The sequence below is a fragment of the Fusarium odoratissimum genome (assembly GCF_000260195.1).
Source record: "Fusarium odoratissimum NRRL 54006 unplaced genomic scaffold supercont1.17, whole genome shotgun sequence".
Classification (NCBI taxonomy): Eukaryota; Fungi; Ascomycota; class Sordariomycetes; order Hypocreales; family Nectriaceae; genus Fusarium; species Fusarium odoratissimum.
The window spans coordinates 683,128-709,645 of record NW_022158703.1 but is presented as its reverse complement, the minus strand read 5'-3'; the positions used below and the strand labels follow the sequence as shown (position 1 = coordinate 709,645).

Sequence of the window (26,518 nt, the reverse complement as noted above, 5' to 3'; positions counted from 1 at the left end):
AGTGGTGTAAGATTGAGAACAGTCTGTTTGTACTATGAAGGGAATGGTCTCTTTATCTATTCGAACAAGCATTCGACCAATTGTCTGTTGCTTTTATGCCATGGAGTTCCAGCTGGGCCTTTTTAAATAGTTTCATGCATAAAAAATGGTCTACATCAAATAGTGTCTGTCTTTCGCGATTCACATCTCAGCTTGGCGAGATCTAGACCGAAGAGAGCAATCAGCTGGCCAAAAGAGGGCGCCCGAACGCCCACGCTAACCTGCACCAGCCAAGCTTCATTCGTATTCTCCGTCTGTTTGGATGGACCGATCAATTCAGCCAGCCACAACCTGAGTATTTATAGGCAATTCACTCCGGCTTGGTAGCAGTACAGTGAACGCTGTAGCAAACGTGATGCGACTAATAAGAATGCCAAGATCTGAACTGACGCGCCTTCATGGTGCAGCTGCATTGGTACTTAGCTCATTGAGACCTGAGCATGTGAAGCAGTAGAGAATGACATGTCACAAAGGTTATTTAATCTGATCAATGTTTGAGAACGTAGCGAAAATGATATTATGCAGAATATGCTACTAAATACAAGGATATAATATGCTCTTTTGGGTTATGTACTTCCTCGCACCCCTGCGCGAAAACAATTTTAAAATGCAACGTCCGTTCCAATCGTTACTCGCCGGGCAGTCCGGCTGCATGTCTATAGTGTGTCCGAGTCCGTAACTTCTATAGTGATGTGTGTACGTGAATGATGTGAGTTGTGAGTCGTGCGTGACGTGATGTGATGGTTGGTGATAGTTGTTTACGAAGAAGCCTCTTCGTCGGTGACACCCTCTCGGGCGTGCTTGGTGCCGTGGGGCTCGCCAACCCACTTGGAAGAAGTGATGGGGTTGACGTGCTGGACGTACATGGTGTCGATCTCCTCGAGAGTTCGGTCCTTGGACTCGATGACGAAGAAGAAGACAATTGCGACGAGGGCAGCACAACATCCGGCGTAGACGAGACCGTAGAAGTAGTCAATGGCATCAGTGATGAATCGAGTGCTGGGAAATGTTAGTGAGTGCTCGATTGAAAGTGTAATTATGAGGCGACTTACAAGAAACCGATGAGGAAGTTGAAGAGCCAGTTGGTAGCAGTGGCGATGGCCATGCATCGACTGCGGTACTGGGAAGGGTACATCTCAGCGACGACAGCCCAGACAAGAGGACCCCAGGTGGTAGCAAAGGCAGCGATAGCCAAGCAAGAGAAGGTAACAAGGACGGCACCAGCAGCGGGAGTGGAGAGAGGGTCCTGTCGGTCAAGAGCGAAGTGTCCAACGAAGGCGTAGATGAAGAAGCACATCATCATCCAGGCGGCACCGATCATCAGGGACTTTCTGCGACCGCACTTCTGGACGACATAGAGACCGCCGAATGTGCAAGCGCAGTTAACTGAGCCGAGAATGAGCTGAGTGACGTAGCTGTCCTTAAGACCAGTAGAGGCGAAGACGGTGGTTCCGAAGTACTGTGATTGTTAGTCAATTGTTGCGATGTGATACCATTGAGTTTACTTACGAAGAAGAAGTTGATACCAGTGAGCTGCTGACCGGCCTGGAGAGTGATACCGAGAATGGTACGGTAGGCCATACGGGGACCAGTGAAGATCTCGACAAGGCGGGTTTCGGGAAGAGCCTGTTCCTCCTCAAGCTTCTCGCGGATATCGTCGATCTGTCGGTTGACACTGGGGGAGTTGATGTCGAGACCAGCAAGGTTGGCAATGGTCTTTCGGGCTTCCTCAACCTTACCCTTTCGGTAGGCGAATCGAGGAGACTCAGGAAGGAGGAGGATGCCAACACCGAGAAGGAGAGCCCAGAGGAAGTTCAGGGCGTTGGGAATTCTCCAAGAAGCGCTACCATCGTAGTGGTTGGTACCCCAGTTAACCATCTCGGCGCACCAGATGCCAAGGGTGACAAAGAGCTGATAGCAGGAGACGATGAGACCTCGAATGATGGCGGGAGCACTCTCACTCTGGTACATGGGGACAGCGACAGACAGAGCGCCGACACCAAGACCTGTTACAAGTCGACCGATCGCGTGTTGGTACCAGGCGTGCTGAGAGGCGACCTCGATGATGGTGCCGACGCAGGTCCAGAGAGCAGAGATGGAGATGGTCTTGCGGCGACCAATTGAATCGCAAAGGTTGCCAGCAACTAGAGATCCGAACAAGCAACCAATGGAGAGAAGACCGGTGATAGTTCCTTGTCGTGCGGCGCTGAAGTTGTATGTACCATCGCCGTTGGGAACACCGAATCGCTCGCCGTAATCCTTCATCATGAAATAACCAGAAACTTGACCTGAGGAGTATCCAAAGATCATGCCTCCCATCTACGATTTAATTAGTTCAATTCCATTGCGATAGTTTATTGTGGTGTTGAGAACTTACAGATGCGACCAGGCCCATGAAGCAGGCCCGGAAGGTGATGCGACCATCGGTATCGGGAGAAGGCTTCCTCTCGAGATGCTGACCCTCGCCAGCATGTTCATGGCGTTTACTACCAAAGAACTTCATATTGAAAGTGTTGATTAGACCAATTGGTCAATTGAATGTTGTATGTGTGTGATTGATGTTGTGAAAGTGTTGTACACGAATGCTGTGATGAGCCAGAACAGAGATTGAAGCAGCGAAGAGGTGCCGTTTTGACTGTCTTTATTGTGGAGATGATCGTCGAGGGCCATCGCGGGCACCGAGAGACCAAGACCATGCCAATGGGTCCATCTCATGACCTCTGATGGTCATGCTTTGAGCGAAAACTCAAACCCCGGGGGGCTCAGGCAAACGACTTGCGGAGACTGACGTGGGTGAGCAAGAACTAAGCTAAGGTTTGTGGACTCGAGGGACCAAGACTTGGAGAGAAGCGGAGCAGCTGTGAATAGAAGGCCCGTAGAGTCACGTCATGAGAAAAGAGTCGAACTGTGTGAGGTAAGCATTCCTGTGCTGGGCATCTCATCACGCTTTCATCGGCAAACGCTACGCCCAGGAGGGTACAACAGCACGCCCCGTGGGCTGATTGGTCTAGCGGAGGTCCCCTAGTCGCCCTTAATCCAGATTCATCTCCGTTCAGAAAACGGTGGATCGATTGGAGAACGAACGTACGTGGGGTGACATTGACAATTTTTTTTCCTCCCTGGCCCTTTCTACTACCGGCGCCTTCGGCATTGATGACGCACTTGGACCCTGTGAGATGAATAATGGAACCACTTTGATCCATAGTTTTGTTCCAAGGATCCAGTTTTTGCTTCCATTGGTCTTCTGGTGGCATCTCTTGGCGCGAAGATCTTCGGCAGAGCCTGTGTCGACGGGAATACGCAGGTCTTTGAGGATGAAGATATTGAGCTGAAGGACAGCCTGTAGAAACGGTCAGAGTATTGCATCGTCAGTAACTAATTTACTACACATCTATCGCTGAATTGCAATCTCCCCTCTCGCCCCGACACAGCTAGTCAGCTTCCACATATTTCCGGTGCTCGCCTTGTCCGCTGAGCAGAGCCCCATTCACATGATATGACACCGAGAGTCGCCGAATCGGTCGGACCGACTGATGATTGAAACGTCGGGCTCGCGCAGATTTTTATTTCCGAATGCTAGATTCTGGTGTTTTTTCCTCTCGAATTCCTGATTCTGATTGTGGCCAAAAACGTGATGTTATTGTCACGGCATTCGTCTCCCGTCAGATACCGCATCTGATCTGATCTTTTAACGGTATTTCCGGCGACGCCAAATCGCCGGTTTGTTTCCCACTTTCTCGTGAGGTTTATCTTGTTGTCTCTCGTAAAGGTACTCAATGGTCTAAACTCGGCCAAATGTCTCGAGTCTTATCCACGCACGTTAGAGACTGGCCGAATTGAGCGGAGCATGCTCAGCTATAGAAGCTCCATTGCCAAAACAGAGTTCATGGATTGGATAACGACGTCGCTGTGCTCGGTCATTTTTGGGTCCAGCGATAAGCCTTAGAAACTCAATTGGAACAAGACAGAAGATCAGGACAGGGCATGCGATGATGCGAGATAACACCGAGCAAGCATTATTATCTGCGACAAAGCAACCCAACATGGCAGGTAGAGAAACATGCATTCAATTGTCGTGATTTGTGTATCTGAATCGCATCACCAACCGTCGTCGAATTAATCGCCACGCGCCAACTTACACAGACTCTGCATCGCACAAAGAATCGTTCTCGAACCTCCGTGCCTTGTTTCCATTCCCGCAGAGCCTCCTTTACCCCTGGACCCATGGCATCATAAAAATCACCCATGCTAATGCGGCTCTGCAACGGCGGAACATGATACCGTATCCACACGGGCCGAAAAAAAGAGGCACTCGGCGATACTCGATGCGTATTCCCACTTATAATTAGTGGATGCTATTCGGACCCGAACGTTTGAGCCGTTCCATCCAAGCCAAGGAACAGAGTAAAGTTAACGGAGTGCGGAGCCCGCGCAACATGCACATGCACGGCAATTAATCGCGGAGAGGGGGAAAAAAAGGTAGAGATCGTGGGTGATGGATGACATGGAGAAGTCCGTCACCTTGGAACGGGGTCTAGAATATGGAGGATGTCGGAATGTTTTGACAATAACAGTCGACAAAGGCCTGATCTTGACTATCTTGTCGGATGACGTTTGCAGTCTTCGTTTCGGAGACAGCCATAGTTTCTTTGGTGTGACAAACGAGCTGAAATGCAATAGACATGAACCGAGATTAATATCACATGCGGTAAAACTATTGAAGTCTAGACACGAGATCGATATGCACTTGATCAAATGACCAACTGTATCAGTTGACTAGCAGATTCTTCTTGAGAAATTTTATATACATATTTGAGGTTTTTACTATGTTAGACCATTGAACCTTATGTTTGTTGACGTCGTGCTGATCCTCACCTCTAAATCTCTCACCTCAAAACACCTCCCACGTCTCACCAATCCAACTACTCGAATCTCTCCGTGTTGCTAATCCCCTCAATCTCCATCCGGGGATAACCTGCCAGCACGCACGCAACCCTCCCCATCCCACGCAGGATAAACGCTCCCCCGGGTCTCTCTCTCGGTCTTACCCACAGGTCGCGTATCCGCCTCATCGTCCTCTTTTTTCTTCCCCAGTCCAGTCCCCTTCATGGGGTGTGTAGGTATTTCGCCGAGTAGCTGTTGCCTCCCCCAGAGCCACTCCTCCTCCACAGAGTTGAACCCCCCCTTTTTTTCTGCAGACTTCTCCTGACGAGCTTATCGGTCCTTTGGGACAAGAGAGACCGCGGGCAAGCGAGGTTTTACATCCCGCATCCTCCGCATTTGTGGGAGATATTGCGGGCGGTGGGAAATTTTTGCAGTTCACATGAGGGTTTCCAACATACGATCTCGGGGCAGGCATCTATTTGGAGTTTTCTTAGGTATTCTATATGCAGAAGGTGAGAAGGTATCATATCATTGTTTCACCCTGTAAATCCGGGCATATCAGTTTGGGCAGTATTGAGAAGACCTCGTGAGGACTACCCTGCACACACTTTCGGAAGAACACTGAGATAATGAGATAAATACAATTAGAAGCAGCTGTGCAGTAAAGGAATTGAGAAGGATGGCTTTCTCAATGCATAGACATATGTCGTAGTTCCTCCAAGCCAGTTTATTGGCACGTGAATGCACATGTCCATTTTCCCTAGACAACATCAAGTCTGAATCAAGAGCTTCATGGTCACAGACGCGACAACTAGAACCTCCAATTCAGTTGTGAGATCTTAACAACTTCCCACCAGATTGTTGACTGACCATTGGCCCCTGAGCTGGGGCAACCTGCAATGGGCCTCTTTCTTTCGGCATCAATCAATTTATGAACTCAAAGACTATCCAGCAACATGTATTCACGAGCCATGGCTATGTCATATGTCCCAAAGCGGACCCACGACATATTCGGATACCTATGCATCGTGGCAAGCCACAGATCGTCTCCCCGTCAAGATCTAATCTACCTGCATGATGATGTGGCTCCCTTGTCGTCTCTGCACAGCCACGAAGCATGTGAAGATAATACGATCCGAATCGTTCTAAGCTTATTCTACAGATTTCCTCATCTAGTTTCACTTGCTGGCTGGTATTGTCCTTAGCCCTTCAAAGACAACATGTAGTTACTCAAAAGCAGTCTCCATGCTCTCGACAATAACTTAGGCTTAAAGTTCTAACAAGTTCCTCGGCTTTTCTTCCCTTATTTCATCAAGTCTTTCGTTATTCATTTGAGCAATTTTTATTTATATTTTACTACAAAGTGACACTAGGGTGATCGTCTCAATTTCTCAGTACCGCCACCACTGCGCCGTTTCTCTTCTCCTTGCAGGCTACCCATCGAGTTCCCGGCGTATGGAAGGAAAATTCCCTGAAGAAATCATGAACTAAATCGACCCAAAAGTAATTATCGGGTCTACTGTAGATGTAGGGTTGAGAGTTCAGTAGGAGCTTCAAATCCGAGCGAAGCAGTGGCGTGTTTTCGCTTGCATACCTATTTGCGGCATGTCTGTGTAAGGGTTGGTAAACCATTCATTAAGACATCTCCTAAGACCTACTCTCAGTCCCTCTACCGCGTCATAATCTCCCTGTACACTAACCATGAAGTGCTATCTACTAAACACGCGACATCATATTACAAAATGCGTTTAGCATCCTTCCTCTGTCTTAGTGGATCTGCTTCCACTCACGCAATATTCTCGCATTCTCTATGCACCCCGTCAGCTTCGCCAACATCTCTGCGTCAGCAACATTCTGTGCAGTCTCAACTTTGGGCTGAGCTCCCTTCTCAAGTAGCCACCTTACCACATGAGCTCCCTTCTCTTTTACGGCAGCATAACATAGAGGAGTCCCCCAATGGTAAGCACGATATGGTACAGTAGAGTCCATCGCGTTAATGTCCAACTTCATCTCATCCACAAGAAACACCAACATTTCTGCTCGCTCATTTCTTGCCCCTGCATCATCTCCAACTGTCTGGTCATGGGCTTCTTGATAAGTGAAAGGGTCTGCACCAAATGATGCCGCCTCCCCGGCTGCTCGGTGAAGCGTCCGGTGGCCCAGTAATGCTCCCTTGCTCTGCAAAAGCCGGAACGTTGCAACAGAGCCTCTGACAGCGCATGTCTCTAGTAATGGAGCCGGCTGCGGGAAGATCTCGTAGAGGTCCGCCTCGCCATCCATGACCCGTGCGCCATGCTCAACCAACCAGCAAACCAGCTGATGATCGTCGCAGACGAGGTCGATTAGCTTATCGCCCCGCTTAAGGGATCTGTCAACTTCAGCCTTGTTGAGATCCCAACCATGGGCCACGAGCAGCTCTAGAAGGGGGATGGAGGAGTTTGCGGCGACCGCAAGAGGTGATAGAGACTCAGCAGGTGCCTTTTCACACTCTAGAAGATATCTCACAAGGTCGATGCTTCCGTGGCGGACACACCGTCCCAGTATTGATAGAAGCAATTCTTGAAGAGAAGAAAGAAGCTGAGGGTCGGCTTTCATCATTTCCATGGCGGCGACGAGCTGCGATAGAGATCTTTCGCGGATTGCCCCATTAAGCATGCGACGGGGATGCGGAGACTGCATCGCCTTGCTTATTTAGGAAATGTCACTGTGATGAATGGTCGACGTAGGCGGGAGTAGGTTTGTGAATTCAAGTAAGACCAGCGATAGGCGATGCTCTTTCCTGTTCTCTCCTTCGACCTCACTTATAACTAACTACTTGATACTTTTGTCTCCAACGAGGATCCGAGCTATGGGAGAACGCTCAATGCAGCTCACCAAGGAAATAGATCTTGTGTCAACTACCGGGAATTTCTGAAAGTTTATGCAAACTGTCAAACCTGAAACAGGGTGAAAGCTTAATTATCTTCCCGTCTCTCTATTTTATCTGATTCCACCTTCGTTGCGTAAATGTTCTAGCCATTTCAAGCAGGTCAAGTTGTCGGTCCGACATTTTAAACTCCAGTACTCTGTTTGGGACTCAAATTGTCTACGCGTTTATGTCTAACAAAGGTTAGGACTTCAGCCTGAACAGCATTCTGATATAGATTGAAGCGCAGGGGTATGCCGGATTTCGAGTGTAAGAAACAGGCTGCGGTGCTGGCTTCTCATATATACAGTACGAGCCACTCAGAGCGTCTTTCTGTTTGCCTTACCCATAAACACACCTACCATATTGTTTCTACTAAACACCTAGCGATAGAAGCAAATCAGAGTAGTAATAACCTCAGGGGCAAGGGCTTGGCGACACTGAGATGATGTTCCTGTTAAAAAATCTCCAGACACCTCGATTAAAATTACATTAAATGAGGTTTATGCCATCCATGTTTCATAGAACACTGATTTTAGACCCAGTTCTGAAATGTAGTTTGTACGGAATTTACCGACAAACTTTTTCTTGGATGAATTTAAATCCGACTACCACCAAATGTTGAAACAGTGATATGTCTGTGCTTGCCCTGCACAACCACAGGCTTGTCCAGCTGGCTCGAACCATGGATAGCATGAATATACGTTTTGCTTCGAAGCATTCTTGGTTCATAGCAGGGATTAACATGGCTCAGTGCAACGTCTTCGTATACTCTTCCAATCGAGCTGCAGAGTAGTAGAAGTCGGCTTCACCGACCCAGATCCCCTTGAATATCAGAATAGAGTTGAGCTCGACTTCGGCATCAGGGAGCAAGGACACTTAGAACATCTATCCTAAATGGCAAAAAGATTAAGTCAAAGCCATTGTAGACTTATAAAGCATTTAGATTGATTATTTTTGTCACTTTGGGATATATCACAGAGCCCTTAAGCCTTCTTGGGCCCCTGGTTCGGCAGTTGAAAACTTCTGCATCGTATCGCTTGCCAGGGACCGAAGCCTTCACGGCAACCTCTGGTCTATATATTTTAGTCGATAGTCCTCAAAGTCGAGATGCATCAGTAGTCATTCTTTCATTACAACATTTTTCACTCATTTCTCATAACTCTCACTCTTCCATTCTCACTTTCATTTTCACCTTCATTTAGGTCGCCTTCGTCATGGTCCGCCTCGCCACTCTTGTCCTCTCTTTGGCTTATTCTGCCTTAGCCTCTCCCTTTGTCAAGCCATCCGATTCGTCTTTGTCTGATGTCAGTGACGTTGGATCTGCCATTCATGAGAGGGCCATCTCCAAGGCCATCACTAAGCCCGCCTTTGTCTGCGACCTGACTTGCAAGGCCTGTTTAGCCAAACCTGCCCCAAAGAAAGGTAACGGCGCGGGCAAAGGCAAGACCACTGATAAGGGCAAAGGTAAAGGCAAGGGCAAAGGCAAGTCTATTCCGCGCTCTCTGGCACTGGGAAAGAGGTCTTTGGATGATATCGAGGACCTTTGGGGGACCGATGCATCAGCGGCAAACGAATATGTCATGGAGCAGATTGACAGTGTCGCGGCAAAGGACGACGAGTTGGACTGGAACCTTATCCAGCATGACGCTGTCTCAGGCCAAGGATCCTGGGGTGAAAAGCCCTTGCGAAAGTACATTCGGGGCCTCATGGGGTAAGTGGCGCGCCGAGTTTATGATAAAATGATCCTAAACTTGTCTGGATACCCTCATTATTTAGGATAACGTCCTAATGCCATCTGTCGGAGTTACCTTATTAACATGATTCTAGCTGCACTGGCATCGTCCTCGTCTCTGACAAGGGCTACTGGTTTGCTCATTTTGTAAGTCCTTATAATCCTCACCGCAACATCATCTAAGTCGAGTTCAAGACATTGACTGCTATAGATGGAAACTGGTTTCCTCGACCGCGGCGACAACTGGAAGACCAAGATCATCAAGCCTCTCCAGCAGGGTACCAACAAGTTCATCACCCCTCGATCATTGGCCAAATCCGGCGGCATTCTGAACAAGGCAAACAACGTCAAGATCTATGTCTCAACTCCCCGTACCAAGACGTCCACCGAGCAAAACCCAGTCCTCCTGTACAAGGCCAAGGTCGATGAGCTTTTATCTCATATCATTGGACGAGGCGAGCCTCTGAACGGTGTTCAGGTCATCACCCGCGGTTATCTCAAGCCCGAGAGTGAGGCAGAGGTTGAAGCGTTCCACAACAGAGCCAATGGAAAGGTCCTTATCGAGTACGACAACAACCAGCTGGATGTCAACGGAAACCAACCCAACCCTAAGGAGCGCATGTACCGTGTCTGGCTTGAGCACAAGTACTACGAGCACAGATTCCGCTAGGGGGATGTATCTAGATAATTGAGAGGGTTTTGCTTCATTCCGACGATTTTTCCCCTTGACTATCCTTACGAGCTGGGAAACTTCTGGCCTCGACTTAAGGTGCCAAAATTAACTAGTCTAGAGTCTACTGAATTCATACTGAATTTTCTCAAGTCTATACTGAACTTGCCCAGTTCTACAGTGAATTTACCCAAGTCTTTTATCATGTAGGACAAACTCCTCTGTCTAGTAAACATCCGTGTCCTTCACTAAATTTGGACCCGCGCCGCTGTTCTTTCCGGCCAGGTAGTTGATCATTGGGGCGCCGTTTGTAGCTGAAAATACTTGCCGCTATCAACTCGACCGAGATACAATGTTGGCTTGAACGTTAGATGGTTCTCTCTACACTGCAATTCAATTTTAACCCGCTCAAAGGTCATTCATCCAAGCCAATGGGGCTTGGCGACATTTTGAGATCCCTGCAAGCTGAGCCAGGGTTATAGTTGTGCCCCCAATCAGAACCCGCCGATTTTCAGTTTCGCTAAGATTGTTGCTACGACAACGCTACAGGAACAACAACAACGTTGACTACAACATGAGCATCAAGTAATTGAACATTAATCAACAGCCACGACAGCACAATCACTCGCTATTGTGCGCAAAGACAATGTCGCTAGAGAAGCGGATACAGCTCTGGCTACAACAGATCCAAACAGGCTCGACATCTACTCCTCAGACCAGACGAGGTCCAAAGCGCCGTCGCTTAAACCTCCCAACCCCCGAAGCCTCGCAAAGTGACAACAGCATGGCTAGTCCCAAAAAGCACACTCTCACCGACCATGACGATGAATTTGAAACCCCTCGTCCTTCCAGACGAATGAGGACGCCGAGAAGTGAATCCGGCACCTCTCTACCTTCGACGCAGTCAGCATCACAAGCATCAGGCCGATCCTCGCCAACCAAACAACTCCGCGCGCTTGCGCTCAATACCAGAGGCGTCGTCACCAGAGAACTCAGCGCCTTTCCTAATATGCCAGCACCTTTAGAAGCTCTCCTCGACAAGATCGATCTCGCCTCATCAGGCATTGGAATCCTTCCTTCATCTCAACGTTCCGTATACAGGGATTTCAAGTGGACTAGACAGCCCATTCTGAGCAATATCCTCTTCTCGGACGATCGTGACAATCTCGGGCATACGCCGACGCCTGAGGCTATACAGTGGATTCTTCATGAGGCTGCGTATTGCAATAGTAGAGGTTGTTCGGAGGCAGATTGGAACGTTGAAGTTCATCATCGTGTTCTTGCTGCTGCTTTGAGGCCGTTGCAGGGTCCGAGGAGGGATCAGTTCTTTGATTTTCGACTCAGGTGAGTACATTCGCTCTAGGAAGCCTTGCAACTTCTGACTGTCTTAGTACAACCGCTTCAATCATCACCGAGTATCATGTGACGTCAGCGTCTAAGAAAGTTGACTTTTGCATGTATCTCGATCCCAAACAGGATGAATCTGCCCAAGTTTCAGAAACCATTGATGCCCTGAAGAATATCCTCCCGCTCGGCATGTTCAATCACGCCAATCTAGCCCCGCTCTCCGACAATCCCATCACTGTTAGTATCGAAACCAAGAAGACAGGCGAGGGCTGGGAGAACGCCAAGCTTCAGATGGAAGTCTGGATGGCGGCCCATTGGCAGTTCCTCCGAACATTGCTCTCGTTACGACAACGTGCACAAGAGCTCACAACTACCAACGACAAGAGATGGAACCTACCAGGTTTTATACCTGGCATTATCATACAAGGACACGATTGGCATCTCATCATCACGACGCCAGAGGGAGAGAAGACGGTTTTCTGGCAGAAGAAGAATTTTGGAGATACATCGAGCTCAAAGGGAATTTACAAGATTATATATAATTTGCAGCTGTTACGACAATGGGCGCAAGAGGACTATTGGAAATGGATGAGAGAGTTGTTGGTGGAGTGGCCTCGAATTGAGGGGGAATTGGTTGTTGTTTGAGAATTTGTGGGTTTGGAAGCAAGCGTGATGAGTTTTAATGTGATACCCTATTATAATGATTGCCGGAAAGCCATCCCCAGCTTCTACATTTTGGATAAAGTGACCATGCTTGACAAAAATAGCCTGTTGTTTATCTATTTTCTGTCCGCGCACTCAGATCTATATAACGTGAACGTGGACTGGAGTCGCCTAGCCTGGTGGAAATAAGACATACTCAGTCAGAGCAAAAGACAGTATCAGCCTATGTCGATTGCATCCAGAAGAGAAACACTCTGTAAGTAAAAGAACAATTTACTGGGCCCTGCATCAGCCAGAGACGTATATTCTAGACAACAGAGTTTTACAGACTCAAACTCGAAGAATTTTCATCTACTTATGATGCATCATGCACGTGTCACGCGATTCGCGTCAAAAACACACTGCCAAGTCGCAGGGTCCTGTCGGTAGTTGCCCTTGGCGTCCCGTGCTGCTGGGACCATCTGGTGGCCCTGTAGATGTTCCAGCATGTAGCCTATGACCTATATGATCAGCAATTCGAAACAGTGCTCTTCCAGATCTCGAGAAACATGAGGTTTGTGTATCGTGTCTCTGTTCACGCAACCATCTAGAGTCTTGAAGCTTCAGGATACGTTTCTAATCCCCGAGCCCCAGAATCGGACATCACCGCTGCCCCCAAAGTATCTCTGGCATCCAAGCTTGTTGCGGTCTGAGTAACCTTAAAGCTTAAGCAGGAGAGACTTTGTTTATTCACTCAAGCCTAGAACACTGCAGGGTTATGGTCAGATACAACACGACGATCGCTGGCCTCTCGTAGGTGCAAAATTATTCCTCACGGCTACACGGCTTTTAACCACGAGGATCAGACGTTACTACATTCAATTATGCCCGTGGAAGATCCGCATCGAAACTCAAAGTCATTCATATTCCAGGTAAGCTTAATTGGTGGACACGTCACTAAAACAAGCATGATCGAAATTCCACCAATCTTGCCCCGTCACTTTCATCCAGCCTTACTAGTTTCATTCTCTCCCATGCTCATATTGGGGGTAGTATCTCCATTACCCCAGACTTCGGGTCGTCGTGCAGCTGATCATATCGAGCAAGTTGAGCAGGAAATCAGGTCATTTGATTGGTCTCCGCAAATAACGAGTCGAGACGGAGAATTATGGTATTTAATTCCTCGAATGAGAATTGAGTTTGGTTCGAGATGTAACATTGAACGGAGTTTCACTTCAATGATTAGGTTGCCGTTTTCGGACTCGAGCGTGATTATACGATGCTAATTGGTGCAATGAGCGAAAAACAGGTACAGGGGCCTTAGAACAAAGGGGAAGATTGATTGAAACTGATATATCGACGAGAAAGAATATATAATGTTCATAAATATATAAAGGATGAGATATCCAGAGAGCCAAGAGACTTGTTAGACTTGTTCACTCAGCATCACAACTCAAGCCTTCACTAGAAACATCTTCGGAATAATCTCAATTCATTCATCATGAAGTACACTGCCATCCTCGCCCTTGCTGGCGTCTCCTCCGCCGCTGTCACCAAGACTCTCCCCAAGTCTGCTGGTGCTACTTCATTCCCTACTGCTGTTCCTGTCAAGGGCAGCTACGATGGTGGCATGAAGCGATTCGAGCGAAGCCGTAAGCCTCTTTATACCTTGTCTCTAAACCTCTGACTAACACTTTTCCTAGCCTCTGTTTGCCAAGGCCAGACCGAAACTGGTGAGAAGGATGCTATGTTCATTCTCGAGAACGGTGCCACTCTTTCCAACGTGATCATCGGCGCATCTCAGGCCGAAGGTGTCCACTGCAAGGGTACTTGGTGAGCAAGTTTCTCTCGACTGACCGTTACCTCATGCTGATTTGACTTTAGCACCCTGAACAACGTCTGGTGGGCCGACGTCTGTGAGGACGCCATCACCCTCAAGCAGACCAGTGGAACTTCTTACATCAACGGTGGCGGTGCTTTCCATGCTAGCGACAAGATCGTCCAGTTCAACGGCCGCGGCACCGTCCAGATCAAGGATTTCTACGCCGAAGACTACGGAAAGCTCGTCCGCAGCTGCGGAAACTGCAAGGATAACGGTGGCCCTCGAAATGTCGTCATCTCAGGCTCTGTTGCCGTCGACGGTGGTGTTCTCTGCGGCATTAACACCAACTACGGAGACACCTGCAAGATCACCAGCTCGTGCCAGGACAAGGGCAAGTACTGTGACCGCTACGAGGGTAACTCAAGCGGCGCTGAGCCTTCCAAGATTGGATCTGGCCCTGATGGCAAGTACTGCACTACTTCTGGAGTTACCACGAGCTGCTAGACGATTGATGAAATGTTATGAGAGACGGATGGAACGGTGTTGTTTACTTCTTGGTAAAAGTTTATGTACCTAAGCTTTATGTTTGTACATTGTGAGTTTAGCACATGGCTCGCCCCAATATCAATTGCAGTTTACTTTATGCAGAGTTGTTGAATTTAATGTTGAACTACGTGAAAGCCTTACCGCTCCATCGAAACCATGAGTTATTCCATACGAGTCAGTGTTACAAAAGTTCATCATCGTCACTTGATACCATCAACTTACACCAAGCCAAATGGACATGTACATCCGGAACGGTTCACTCGGAGGATTGCCTGGCATATGAGCTCGGATATTCAACCAACCCTTAAAACATGGTGCTCACGACAATTCAGCCCAACCTTCTGAGCCAAGACGTTAGCCCTACGCCTCTTCAATTGGTCAAACCGGACTAGAGACGGACCAGTTGCTTAATTGGCATGTCGACCGAAACCTGACGTGATGACAATTGTCAAAGCTTCCCCATGTCAACAGTTCTAGACCATTGAGAGAATGAATTAATGTTTCCATGGCTGCCGATGACCCGGCATATGGTGACACACAAAGGATCGTCATCTTATAAGGTTCCGGATAGATCTCCCTATATCGTTAGTTGTCCCGCGAAATGGATATGTTTTCAATATATTCTTGACACTTATTAGCAAATTGATACCTTGCCCATTAAAACAGGGAGGAGGCTAAGATGATCTACGTCGGAACTTTTCCCTAGTCTCTTGCAACGCTAACGATTGCCTTCCTCTTCTCGGCAGCAAAATAACCCTGCAGTGTATCAGTTGACGATTGTTTCAAGTATCATCAATTGCTTGTGACTGGCACTTTTGAAAATCAAAGGACCTTGATATCTTTTATTCCTGCTTGATTGAACTTGTCAAGACCTTTTGATTGAGCTATCAAGCTTATTCAGGGGAATTGTTGAAACCAACTCCCTGACTCGGAAATAGATCGCCACGCGTCGCCTCGATTGGCTGACACCCTCGGGCGATATCGTTTCAAGACAGATTAGTGCCCCAGAGAGCAGCTCTCGACTTCAATTGGCTTGTCTATCAATCTGCTAATTGGCACCCCCACTGCCCTGGCGGTAACCGATTCACCAGTCAAATCACAAAACAAGGCAGAGAATAAGGAGCCTCATTAATTATGCACTCCTTTCATCTCGTGGCGAATGGTGCTCTCAAAATTTGAATTAGGGTATCGCACGTTTCGGTTGGCTAAGTCGCTTATGGTTAATTCTCATGCTATACCTCGCCAGGCACGCGATGCGTGGGATCGTCGCTCGCTTTAGGCAGGTAGTGGTTGCGGCCGGGGTCGACTATCTCAAACGATGACGATCATCGTGGCACATGTTTGGCACGATAGGTTGCGTGCCGAAAGACGACCAACCCAACATCCGATCAAGGAACATGGCTCTAAGTGGAAGTAGACAACTAAAGGAGAGAGCTTCAAGATAAATAGAAGCCTCCGTCTCCAACAATATCTCCTTCTCATCAAGCAACTCAGCTCTTCAGTCTTTACAACTACATTCACTCAGCACCACTCTTTACAACTTCATTCTTTAAGTTCTCCAACTTACAACAATCTTTCTTCAAAATGCGATCTGCTACTCTTCTCGCTCTTCTCCCCTTTGCGCTGGCCGCTCCCTCCCGCCGGGCCGAGCCCGCTCCCATTCTTCGCCCTCGCGGTGTCAAGCTTGTCGATGGCAAGTACATCGTCAAGATGAAGAATGGCTTCCAGGCTTCTTCCATCGAGAGCTGGGTTGACAAGATGATCGAGTCCATCGAGGCTGATGCCGATTACACCTATTCCAAGGGCTTCGGCGGTTTCGCTGCCAGCCTCAAGGATGATGAGCTGAACAAGCTCAAGCATGACCCCAATGTCAGTGACTTCTGACTCATATGGATCCAGCCACAAAGGAACCCAGCTAACAAGGTTTAGGTCGAGTACATTGAGCAGGATGCTTACATTAGCATCACGGCTACTACTCAGCAGAGCAATGCTCCTTGGGGTATTGCTCGTGTCTCCAGCCAGAGCCCTGGGGGCAGCACTTACACCTACGACGACAGCGCCGGTGAGGGCACTTGCGCCTATGTCATCGACACCGGCATTGATGTCGACCATCCCGTAAGTTTGGCCAACTTCCAGAGGCGGAGCAGCCTAACCCAACCTAACACAATTGCAGGACTTCGATGGTCGCGCCAAGTTCCTCAAGAACTTCGCTGGTGGTTCCGACAGCGACGGTCAAGGCCACGGCACTCACGTTGCTGGCACCATTGGTTCTACCACCTACGGTGTAGCCAAGAAGACCAGCCTCTTCGCTGTCAAGGTCCTCGGCGACGATGGCTCTGGTACCAACTCTGCTGTCATCGCTGGCATGGACTTCGTTTCCGGTCACGCCAAGGATGAGAACTGCCCCAAGGGTGTCGTTGTCAACATGTCTCTCGGTGGTGAGACATCCGATGCCGTCAACCAGGCTGCCAAGGCCATCGTCGATGCCGGTCTCTTCCTCGCTGTCGCAGCCGGTAACGACGGCAAGGATGCTTCTGGATCCTCTCCTGCTTCCGAGGAGAGCGCTTGCACTGTCGGTGCCACCACTCGCGATGACACTCTCGCCGACTACTCAAACTTCGGCTCTGTCGTTGACGTCCTCGCTCCCGGTACCGATATCCTCAGCACCTGGCCCAACGGCAAGACCAACACCATCTCCGGTACCTCTATGGCTTCGCCCCATGTCGCTGGTCTTGCCGCTTACTTCCTCGGTCTGGGGCAGAAGGCTGAGGGTCTCTGCGATTACATTGCCTCCAAGGCCCTTGATGGAGTTATTTCCAACGTGCCTTCCGGTACTGTCAACAAGCTTATCAACAACGGTGTCGGTGGCAGCAACAGCAGCAGCATCCGCCACTAAATGTAGGCCAGCGGCCTTTCTCTTCTGAGTCCGATATTTGATCCGAATCTCGGTGAGATGGATACATATTTCTTTTCTGTACCTAGTATGAGGTAGTTTCCTAGCTGTATGACTTGAAGCATTGAATAATAAAAGCATTTTTTTCGGCCGACTTCTTGAACATGCTTTGATCCGTGATTCTGCCCGCTCTATATGAGTCTCTTGCCAAACCCCTTACACGCTCCTGGCGCTTGCGTCTTCATGGATGTCTGGTGACAATATGGCTTTGTGGCACTAGACGAGTTAACCTTGTTTCTGTTAGATCATGAAGCAGCCAGAGGCGAAGAAGGTCAGTGTTGAACTACTGAGCTAAGGCTGCTTTACCTGCATAGCTAGGTGTGCGGAGACGGGCTACCGTCAATAGTTCTTGGGGCTAGCGACAGCACGAAACCGTCGGTCTCTGGAACCAATCTAGCGATTGCCTAAGCGTTTGACGGCGAGTATGAAAATTGGTGAGAGATGGTGGATATAATTAATCATGCAATGAGCCGCCATAAGTATGGTGTATAGCTGTCATATTTATTCTAGCCGTATGGTCGAAGCGACGCTACGATGCAAGATATATTATCAGTGTAATCTTGAGGTCGATATAAAAATTACACGCTGTCGGGATTTTTTGATGTTTTTTTAAAGTAGGCCAGTGCTTTAATTGGGATGGCAAAACGCTCCATTTAAACCAAAATGCAGTCCAGTCCCTTTCACATCTTCCTTTGCTCTGTCGCTCCTTTATTATAACATCCACTCGTTTTCCAGGGCCTTGCAGGGTACCTGACTACCGCCAACATGATGTCAAACACTGTTGGACGCCTTGCGCTTTTCGCAACACTCCCTTTACTGACTTTGGGATTCACTGTTACACAGGACAACGATGGTCCTGGCCAAACCGTGGCCCAGGCGATTTTTACCGGGCAGGGCCTGAGTGTAGTGAACTGGGACTTGAGTGCTGCATCGGGCAGCTATGGATCCTTCGCTGACGGCCCATTCGGCATCGGCAGCGGTGGCATCTTGGCCACTGGTCCCATGTCTGGCGCCCTGCCTGGAGGAAATCGTAATGTCGATAACGGGCATTCGAATAACGGAGAGCATGACAGCTACTGTGGACCCAATAGCCAGAATGCCCTCGTTCTCTATGCAGGCGTCTTTATTGACTCTGGGTATAATGGAGTCTCAGCTAGAGTTTATCCTGGCCACGGAAGAGGACGAAGGGTACGTCAACGCTCTTGAAGGAAACTCACTTTCGCTGACACAGAATAACTAGGGGCCAGCCTGACTCTATTGGCTTGCTCGCCTATACCGATAACGAGCACCAACTGGCTGTGGATGGCAGCGGAAACAGAATCACGGTCCAGTCTTCCTTAGCAAAAGACCCAATCGCCATACGCCCACCTAACAGTGTTACCGAATACTCACGATCGACCCCTCCTCTGATTGTACCACTTCCGTTACCAGGAGGAAATACCCAACTCGACATCTTCCTCTCGATATGCGACATCAATAACGCCGGCCACGATTCAGCTTTACTTATCAAAGGTACTGCTTGTACCGACTGCGAGTTGACTCCAAATGGTGCGGAGATCAACTACGTCAAATAGACGACTACGCTCCAGCGAGGAGAGTAAGCATATACCTCTACTATACCTGCATCTGGCACAGCCTCGGGAACATTCATATATTTTGTCGCGCCTGAAGAAACGACCACCACTGCCCTTCGAGCAACCAACCTCGACTGACGCTACAACTACGACTTATGAGTCAACGGAGACAACCACGACTGATTCAACAACTGCCACCGCAACAACGACTAGTGGTGAGATCAAGAGCACCTCTGCAGAGGCAGCGGTTACAACCAAAACAACAGCTAAGGAACCAACTACTACTGCCGAAAGTACCTCGACAGAAGAGCCAACAACTGCTAGCCAATCCACTGACACCAACACGTCAACTGAGCTGGGCACTACCGTTGAGGACACAACCACAAGTGACTACTCATCCACCACCACGGTTGATGAACTCACGACCAGCTCAACAAATGTCTCGATAGTCAGCACCGTTACCACCACCGATGCCACTGCCGTTGTCACTACAGATACCGCATCCACTGTCGCTACTGATAGCGCGAGCCAACCAACAACTGCAACTCTGAGAGAATCAACCACTGTCGCGTTGACCAGCAGCACGGTAGTGACTACTTCCGAGGAGTCTGTACTCCAATCAGATACAACGACTACCATGTCGAGCGACTCAAATACCGCCAGCTGGAGTTCATCCGAGACATCTAGTACATCTTCTGGTTATTCGAACCAAGCTACAACTTCTCGTGCCTCGTCTTCGAGTGAGACTTCACTCCCACTCTCTTCAACTGAGATCTCTTCGACCGAAATTTCTTCCACTGCGGCCGTTTCTCAGGAAACTTCACAGACTCTTACAACCCATTCTGAACCATACACCACTTCTACATCTTCTCTCATATTTTCCACTTCTGCAAGCGGTTCCATCGATTCGAGCTCCATTTCCGTTTCAACACCGGCCAGCACCATCAGTACGGGCTCACAAGGATCCTCATCTGCAGGCTCTACAGAGCTAGTTTTTACAAAGCCAAGTTCCAGTCAAACCACGGTGTACTCAGTACCTTACAACTCCGGTAAGCCAGGACAGAGCCTCGGTGATGCAACGACAGTAACAACCATCACGTACACTATTGTCAATCCTTACAAACCCTCCGAGTTGACGGTCACTGAGTACTGCTCCACTTTGTCGTATCAACCATGCACTCGTTGTGCCCACCAGCCAATTCCCTCGGTTTCCATGACTACACAAGTCGTTCCTTGCAACGGATGCGGGAAGCAGGGAGAGAACGAGGTTACTGTTACAGTGCCTTGTGCAGCCGCCACATAACCGTCCTCTAATGATCACCCCTACAAGAAGCCCAAGCTGCCGAAGCCACAAGGTTCCCATCAGTCGGAATCTCTAGTTCAGTATGCCAAGCCAACATCGGTCGGAAACCACGCTGTGCCTGGCTTCAACGGAACACTCACCACGGCCATCAGACATGCTCGACCTACGGCTTACGGCAATGGAGATTCTGATGCACACCACTACAACAATCCTACTAATGGTACTCCTGATCAACAGCAAGATCACCACGAACCGAGCAGCCCCGAGGTCACCAGCATGAACTATGGAAACCCATCACTTCCTTCCTCCTATTCAGCTAGCACACCAACCCACCACACTACAGTGCCAGAGGTAGCTATTGCTTCTGGAGGGCGACTTCAGATGAATATGTTTGTCTTTTTGTCGACCTTTATCGGGCTTATCTTCTTCTTGTAATAGTTATGCACCCTTTTACTTCTTTGTATATATTCTCAATATGTAATGTGTATAGAATCTACGACTTTATCTTACATATATATACTTTTATACTTATCATCGGTCTCTGAAATGGGACAAATTGAACATAACACATGTCAGAATGCCAATAATCGCTACATCTACGCCTCCCTCATAATTGCATTCTTGTGCGATATTCTTCCATGTCCGAGAGAAATCGTCACTCTGACTCAACTCAGATGAGGACACGCCAATTCAGTTATCCAGAGAGTAGCTGAAACAATCGTACGCAATAGATCATCCTGAACGAGATCTACAGCACTCCCCTAGTCTCCTCCACCAGGACAGCAAGTACAGACTCCTTGAGCTTACAAGTTTAATAAATTCCTGGCGATAATATGACTTTCCGGTACTAGATGAATTTACCTCGTTTCTGTTAGACTATGATGAGCAGAGGCAAAGAAGACTAGTAATCCGGGGCCTCTATCCGTATCTCAAACTCAAGATCAATGACTTGCTCTGTCTTACTCTTTCCAGCCATCTCCAGCACCGAGAAACCAGTTGGCGCCCACGAGTCGTAGTCCATACTTCTCAACAAACTTGGCAGTATCGAAAGACCTTCTTTGCGTGAACTCTTCACCTCCTACATCCTCCTTGGCAAGGTCAAGGCTGGCGGGTTGTCGGTACAAAAGAAGCAAGTATCTGTGCGGCTTGGAGCTGCGTGGCCGTCAGTAAGTGAACACTGAGCATGTTGAGTCATCTTAACTTACTCGTCCTTCGGGCCAGGGCCCAAGTATTCTGTGAGAGCAGGTTGCACTTGAGCCACCGCATCTCCACCGCTCAAAGGTCTCAAGCCAGGGAGAACCCAGTGGCGCCAGAAGGCGAACTTGGGGTCATCTGGTGTTGGCGCATCAGGGTCGACAAGCAAGAGCATGTAGGTAGCATCTCCAGGAGCATCAGGCTAAACCTCGTCAGCACTGAACAAAGTGTTCTTGAAGATATCCACAACTTACTTCTTGATCAAACTGGATGCTAGGAGCGCGCTTGCACTCACTCGCGCGGAATAGGTTCCCCAAGTCGACATCCTTCCCATCGAACGAGACCTTCAGATTCGTCGTAGGCTTGAAGCCTTCGGGGATTAAGCTAGCAGCTGAACCAGGAACCAGCTTAGCCTCAGCCAGAGAGCTCGACAATGCGCTTGACATGATGAATGAAATATCAGATTGCCTAATTTGATTATGAAGATAGCGTTTGGTAGCTAAGTGTTTGAGGCTGGTTCGATGACGGTGTATTTGAATGGCTACCCCACGTTGGGGGTTTGTATGACGTTACATTTGACTGGTGGAAGAATATACGTGCATCACCGCCAACAGAACCATGCCCCCAACGTTAGCGGTCCTACTGGAGCGGTAGTAGCAATTAACTTTATAATTAAACATTTCGACGCGTGAAATGCCGTTCTGACGCGAAGCAAGCTCCGGCAACGCGTGCGGCCCGGCTGCCCCACTCGTTAAGCTTATCGACGGCGAGGGGCTGAACGGCCATCGGGTGATGATGCAATTACAGGCAGTATAGGGTAGTGTTACCGCCATCAACCTCCAAAAGTTGCAACTGCAGAATATACTATATGGTAAATTCTCAGGGTAATAAAGTCTGATCGATATGCCAAACACGTTCAGTACATCATTTTGTCTCTTCTCTATCCGGGAAAAATGTATAATTACAGTAGGCGTGGATATTGACGGACTTTACCCTTTTCTCATCTTATCATTAGAATTCAAGATTGTCACACACTTTCAGTCTGTGGTGTTCTGAGCAGGAAGAAATGCCCCGCTTGCCCAACCCTTATTGGCTCAGACAAGAATAGATAAGATAAGACCACCGAGATTACATCATAGTCACGTGAAAAGGCGCGCGATCGCTGTAGGTGCTGGCGCGACTGGCATGATGCGATCGAAGCATCAAGACCATCACGACAGAATGAGCGTTGCCAATTACAATACCCCGCCCCACAGCGCGCAAACTCTGCAACAAGTTCTGTCTCAACTTGATAACGACTACGTACCTCCATATGCTCAATATGTCTTAGTCTTTCAGCGAACCTGCCTACGCAGATACAACACGACCGTAAGAAGAGGAACGTGCCAGGGTGCCGACTGCACTTGATCTCGACAGGATAATGGAGCACTTGGGTCTTTATGCTTGGGTGACTTTATCACTGACCTCGAAAACCCAAGACCCCTCCCCCGTACCTGCGGCAGTGTCTGTTCTCCATCGACAACCATCCTCCCCAGCCCGATCGTGATCCTCTTGCGAAAATGACCACCTACAATGCGCTCTTCGCCCGAACTCCCTTCAAGCTACCAGAGCCGAGTATATAGACGAAGCCGTGATCGCGACCGTGACCGATTTCTACCCGACGAGATGCTCTGATCTGGACGTCATCCGGATGCCACGATGCCCTCCGACCGAAACAATCCTATACCGAGATGGCCTGATACATGCAGCGGACTTGTCTTATGCAGAGCCCGAAACCAGGCTTCGACTCGCAGTCCGGTCGGTCGAGATTTGGTTGCACATCCGCGCGCATCGGACTCCGGAGCCCATGAGAACATCACACACTCCGCCTCAAACACTGCTCCCAAAAGACGGGCTTCGTGCTTGAAGGGCGTAAGATTCGCACTCTCGGGTTTCCAGTCCCATGTCTGTGGAATTGCAATCTCATCCGACGCCCGATCGGCACGCGGTTAATACATCATCCTACAATTGTTCGGGAGGGGCTGCGCCTTACACGCGACAAAGGAACGCTTGATGAAGAGAGCTCGGGTGCAACGATAAACCATTGCCCGAGTCTCTGAGGTCTTCCAATGCGCTCTCCGATGGCAAATGTCCCAGCCATATCTGTCTGCTGTCCTACGGATGTTGTTCACTTGCGCATCCGTAGGTGTTCGGGCAGAAAGATAAAGTTCGAGTCCGAGATTTCGACATATGGTCCGATCATGCTGCCACCAACCGCCAATTGTCCAACGGCCCGTAGGATCTTGCGTCCCGAGCCTGAGTTTTACACAAGAAGAAGGCCGAGTCACGCTATGCCGTTGTCCGACGGACTTGGCAGCCCCCTCAGAGACCGAGACCTTCGGTGTTCGGTGGGGATATTGTCCGAGGAGAAGCACCAGATGTGAACAGCTGGATGATACCGGAAAATGGATTCATGGTATCGCGGAACTTTTTACGATTGCACTGATGTGTCTCATGGCCCAAGTCGGAGCTCGAGGTAGGTCAATGTAAACGTAAAATGTAATCCTCAGGTGTCTTGAGAGTCGGACTCCTCAAGTCACCTTCCAACGTCCGACTTTGCTCATCGCGTGACACCATCATATCGTGATGAATGGTTAGGTAAATGAAAGGAAAAGTGCTGTCTATATCACAAGGAATGCCTACAACGATCTTGGCCTCATTGCTTACTTTCGCGAGGCTGGTGTTCAGGGGTTCCTGGCCAATGTAGCGCTCGGAAGAGTGAAGTCCGTTCCCGACGGTGGTGAGAGTAATTTAAAAGGACGATTCTTGCGTACATCTCTTGCTCTTCGTGATTACTTCGTTTCTCACACTTAGACTATCCTCAAAGGTAATAGGCACCTGCCTCTCAGCGCCTTCCTCGAACTGCAGATCCTTCCCAGCAGCTGGTCAAGTCTCCAACCATGATATGTTGGCTCCCTCTTGATGCAATCCGTCGGCTGTATTGAGAGTATATATACTTAGTCTTTTTTCAGCACTGCTTAACGGGGCATCGCTCAGGCATTTCTCTCGTTAGAGTGGTCAAACGGGGGCTCCCAGTGCGGACCCCTGTGTAAAGCTGTATACAGCGTTGTCTCTTTTACTTGTAGGTTCGAATCCTTGTTTCTTCCTTTTTTTCTTACTATAAAGCTGAGTGTGAAGGCTGCTTCAGAGCTATATATCCTGTGATCTGAGAAGTGCTTATCGGGGGACGGTAGTCGAGACATTCCTCTCGTTAGAGTGGTCTAGCGGTTATGCATATGTTAATATGCTAACAGCGCTCTTGTAAAGTCGTAGTAAGATACGTCCTCTTTTTGCCTTTAGGTCACACGTTCGAGTGCTGGACTTTTTGTGATATTGATATGAACGACACAGATTCGGCTGAAGCCATATACACCATGATCTAATTGCTACTTCGCGGGGGTCGTGGTTCAGACATTCCTCTCGATAGAGTGGTCAAGCGGCTTGACTGATCCCCTGCCAATGTAAAGTTGTTTACAGCCTCGATTTCCTTTTGCTCATGCGTTCGAACATGTTGGCCTTTCTTTTTGCACAATGGCAAGGGTCATTGGACTGCTCCTCGCTGATGCTCGGGCCGTCAGACATACTGGTGTCGTGGGCGGGACCCAGGTTGGCATACCACGGAGCGATTTCCATGACAGAAGCAAACCTCCAGCGGGGTTACTCACTATATATACCACAATCTGATCAATGTTGTCGGGGTTGGGTTCAGACATTCCTCTCGCTAGAGTGGTCTGGCCGAGTGGTTAGTGACGTAGCCGTGTAATGCGCCAGCATGAAAGGGATAATCGCACTAACGCTCATTCCGCCTGTAAAGTCGTTTACAATCCTTCCTCTTTTGCTCGCGCGTTCGAATGCGTTAATCTTTTGGAATTTTGGTCTGAAGAGATGAGGTTGTCGTCGCAGTGCTTGACAGTGCACGCTTGCAGTGGGTCGGTTGGTGGCAGACCACTTAGCGACTACAGTGGGGTCAGTCACCTGTAGCTGGACGTCAACGCTTCCCTGCTAGAGTGGTTTGGCAGTGCAACTTCCAAGTCACCAGTGCGAACACTAATTGACTGGAAATACTCTCATGTCTGACGAATACATGTCAAAATGGAAGCTGGATGATAATCAGTGGCTTTTCCTCATCCCTCATCCCTCTCTTTGATCCCTGACTGCTGTCTTATGAGTAAATTTACTGGGCACTGAGCTTAGTGATGCGTGTATTTCGATTGGCTACAGTCTACCCGCTGGCATTGTCTCATGAGGTGCGAGCTTTGAAGTCGCAAGTCTTATCGCACCGAGGTGTAAGATTGTCAACAATTGAAACAGAACTAGATATGCTCGTACAAGCCATGTACTGTTTCAATTGTACGCGCGTTTGTGTTGCGCTGGAGCCGAGAGTCAGAAAAGAGGGGATCATGAACCCCTCATGTACTTGGATAGTGAACCAAAACCTCGGATGGTCGCTAGGCCAGGCCCTCTTCGGAGGTACTGGTCAAAGATGCGATCATCCACCTCCATTTATTTTTGCATTTTGAAGGTCTCGAGTTCAATTCCTCATCAGTCGGAGACTTTTCATCGGCGCCTCGGCATCAATGTCTTGGATGATGCGTCGAGATAATCCGACCGGAGGCTTGCAGGAACCACTGACGACGCAGGTACCGCACACCTGGAACACAATTGATTCCATCTGCTGCAGAATGGAAATTGATTCCAAATGTAAGCGGGGCTCATGATTGGCTTGCGCATCTCGGCTTGTGGTGGGTGTTTGGAAGTTTGTTAGTGGAACTCGATCATCTCTGATCATTTGGAATCTATTGTGTATCATTGGCAAATTGAACATCCCTGAAGCGGATTTCCACGCCGGCTTTAAGAGGCAATTG

The 26,518-nt window shown here is 48.8% G+C and overlaps 10 protein-coding genes across 19 annotated transcripts; 7 read left to right on the top strand and 3 right to left on the bottom strand.

Moving 5' to 3' along the window:
• Positions 1–518: 518 nt before the first annotated feature.
• Positions 519–3,361, bottom strand: FOIG_10228 (MFS transporter, SP family, sugar:H+ symporter). Of its 7 annotated transcripts, XM_031210542.1 has the most exons (5): positions 3,128–3,269; positions 2,417–3,060; positions 1,549–2,358; positions 1,092–1,498; positions 519–1,038 (listed from the first exon to the last, which is right to left on the bottom strand). In XM_031210542.1, the coding sequence occupies exons 2-5, from the start codon at positions 2,540–2,542 to the stop codon at positions 798–800; spliced, it is 1,584 nt and encodes a 527-aa protein (XP_031060020.1). In that variant the 5' UTR covers positions 2,543–3,060; positions 3,128–3,269; the 3' UTR covers positions 519–797. The 7 variants fall into 7 exon arrangements, with proteins under 7 accessions (XP_031060020.1, XP_031060019.1, XP_031060021.1 ...); XM_031210541.1 differs by having other exon boundaries at positions 2,417–3,361; XM_031210543.1 differs by having other exon boundaries at positions 1,549–3,361.
• A 3,083-nt stretch (positions 3,362–6,444) lies between these two features.
• On the bottom strand, positions 6,445–7,674 carry FOIG_10227 (uncharacterized protein). Its single transcript, XM_031210540.1, has one exon. The coding sequence runs from the start codon at positions 7,600–7,602 to the stop codon at positions 6,691–6,693; it is 912 nt and encodes a 303-aa protein (XP_031060018.1). The 5' UTR covers positions 7,603–7,674; the 3' UTR covers positions 6,445–6,690.
• Positions 7,675–9,045: 1,371 nt separating this feature from the next.
• Positions 9,046–10,233, top strand: FOIG_10226 (uncharacterized protein; the record flags this gene model as incomplete). Its single annotated transcript, XM_031210539.1, has 3 exons — positions 9,046–9,542; positions 9,659–9,710; positions 9,775–10,233. 3 exons carry the CDS (start codon positions 9,046–9,048, stop codon positions 10,231–10,233), a joined length of 1,008 nt encoding a protein of 335 aa, XP_031060017.1.
• Positions 10,234–10,879: 646 nt separating this feature from the next.
• FOIG_10225 (uncharacterized protein) lies at positions 10,880–12,225 on the top strand (the record flags this gene model as incomplete). The annotated part of the gene is made up of 2 exons (XM_031210538.1): positions 10,880–11,577; positions 11,625–12,225. 2 exons carry the CDS (start codon positions 10,880–10,882, stop codon positions 12,223–12,225), a joined length of 1,299 nt encoding a protein of 432 aa, XP_031060016.1.
• Positions 12,226–13,588: 1,363 nt separating this feature from the next.
• On the top strand, positions 13,589–14,733 carry FOIG_10224 (pectate lyase). Its single transcript, XM_031210537.1, has 3 exons — positions 13,589–13,874; positions 13,926–14,055; positions 14,107–14,733. The coding sequence occupies exons 1-3, from the start codon at positions 13,724–13,726 to the stop codon at positions 14,546–14,548; spliced, it is 723 nt and encodes a 240-aa protein (XP_031060015.1). The 5' UTR covers positions 13,589–13,723; the 3' UTR covers positions 14,549–14,733.
• A 1,006-nt stretch (positions 14,734–15,739) lies between these two features.
• On the top strand, positions 15,740–17,630 carry FOIG_10223 (uncharacterized protein). Its single transcript, XM_031210536.1, has 3 exons — positions 15,740–16,459; positions 16,520–16,705; positions 16,764–17,630. The coding sequence occupies exons 1-3, from the start codon at positions 16,175–16,177 to the stop codon at positions 17,484–17,486; spliced, it is 1,194 nt and encodes a 397-aa protein (XP_031060014.1). The 5' UTR covers positions 15,740–16,174; the 3' UTR covers positions 17,487–17,630.
• A 678-nt stretch (positions 17,631–18,308) lies between these two features.
• Positions 18,309–18,783, top strand: FOIG_10222 (uncharacterized protein; the record flags this gene model as incomplete). The annotated part of the gene is made up of 2 exons (XM_031210535.1): positions 18,309–18,731; positions 18,775–18,783. 2 exons carry the CDS (start codon positions 18,309–18,311, stop codon positions 18,781–18,783), a joined length of 432 nt encoding a protein of 143 aa, XP_031060013.1.
• A 121-nt stretch (positions 18,784–18,904) lies between these two features.
• FOIG_10221 (uncharacterized protein) lies at positions 18,905–20,757 on the top strand. Its single transcript, XM_031210534.1, has one exon. The coding sequence runs from the start codon at positions 19,089–19,091 to the stop codon at positions 20,418–20,420; it is 1,332 nt and encodes a 443-aa protein (XP_031060012.1). The 5' UTR covers positions 18,905–19,088; the 3' UTR covers positions 20,421–20,757.
• A 110-nt stretch (positions 20,758–20,867) lies between these two features.
• FOIG_10220 (uncharacterized protein) lies at positions 20,868–22,265 on the bottom strand. The gene is made up of 3 exons (XM_031210533.1): positions 21,869–22,265; positions 21,626–21,816; positions 20,868–21,572 (listed from the first exon to the last, which is right to left on the bottom strand). The coding sequence occupies exons 1-3, from the start codon at positions 22,058–22,060 to the stop codon at positions 21,380–21,382; spliced, it is 576 nt and encodes a 191-aa protein (XP_031060011.1). The 5' UTR covers positions 22,061–22,265; the 3' UTR covers positions 20,868–21,379.
• Positions 22,266–22,812: 547 nt separating this feature from the next.
• Positions 22,813–25,888, top strand: FOIG_10219 (uncharacterized protein). Of its 4 annotated transcripts, XM_031210532.1 has the most exons (3): positions 22,813–24,735; positions 24,792–24,925; positions 25,005–25,888. In XM_031210532.1, exon 1 carries the CDS (start codon positions 23,723–23,725, stop codon positions 24,035–24,037), a length of 315 nt encoding a protein of 104 aa, XP_031060010.1. In that variant the 5' UTR covers positions 22,813–23,722; the 3' UTR covers positions 24,038–24,735; positions 24,792–24,925; positions 25,005–25,888. The 4 variants fall into 4 exon arrangements, with proteins under 4 accessions (XP_031060010.1, XP_031060009.1, XP_031060008.1 ...); XM_031210531.1 differs by having other exon boundaries at positions 24,802–25,888; XM_031210530.1 differs by having other exon boundaries at positions 24,792–25,888.
• The last annotated feature ends 630 nt before the right edge of the window (positions 25,889–26,518 follow it).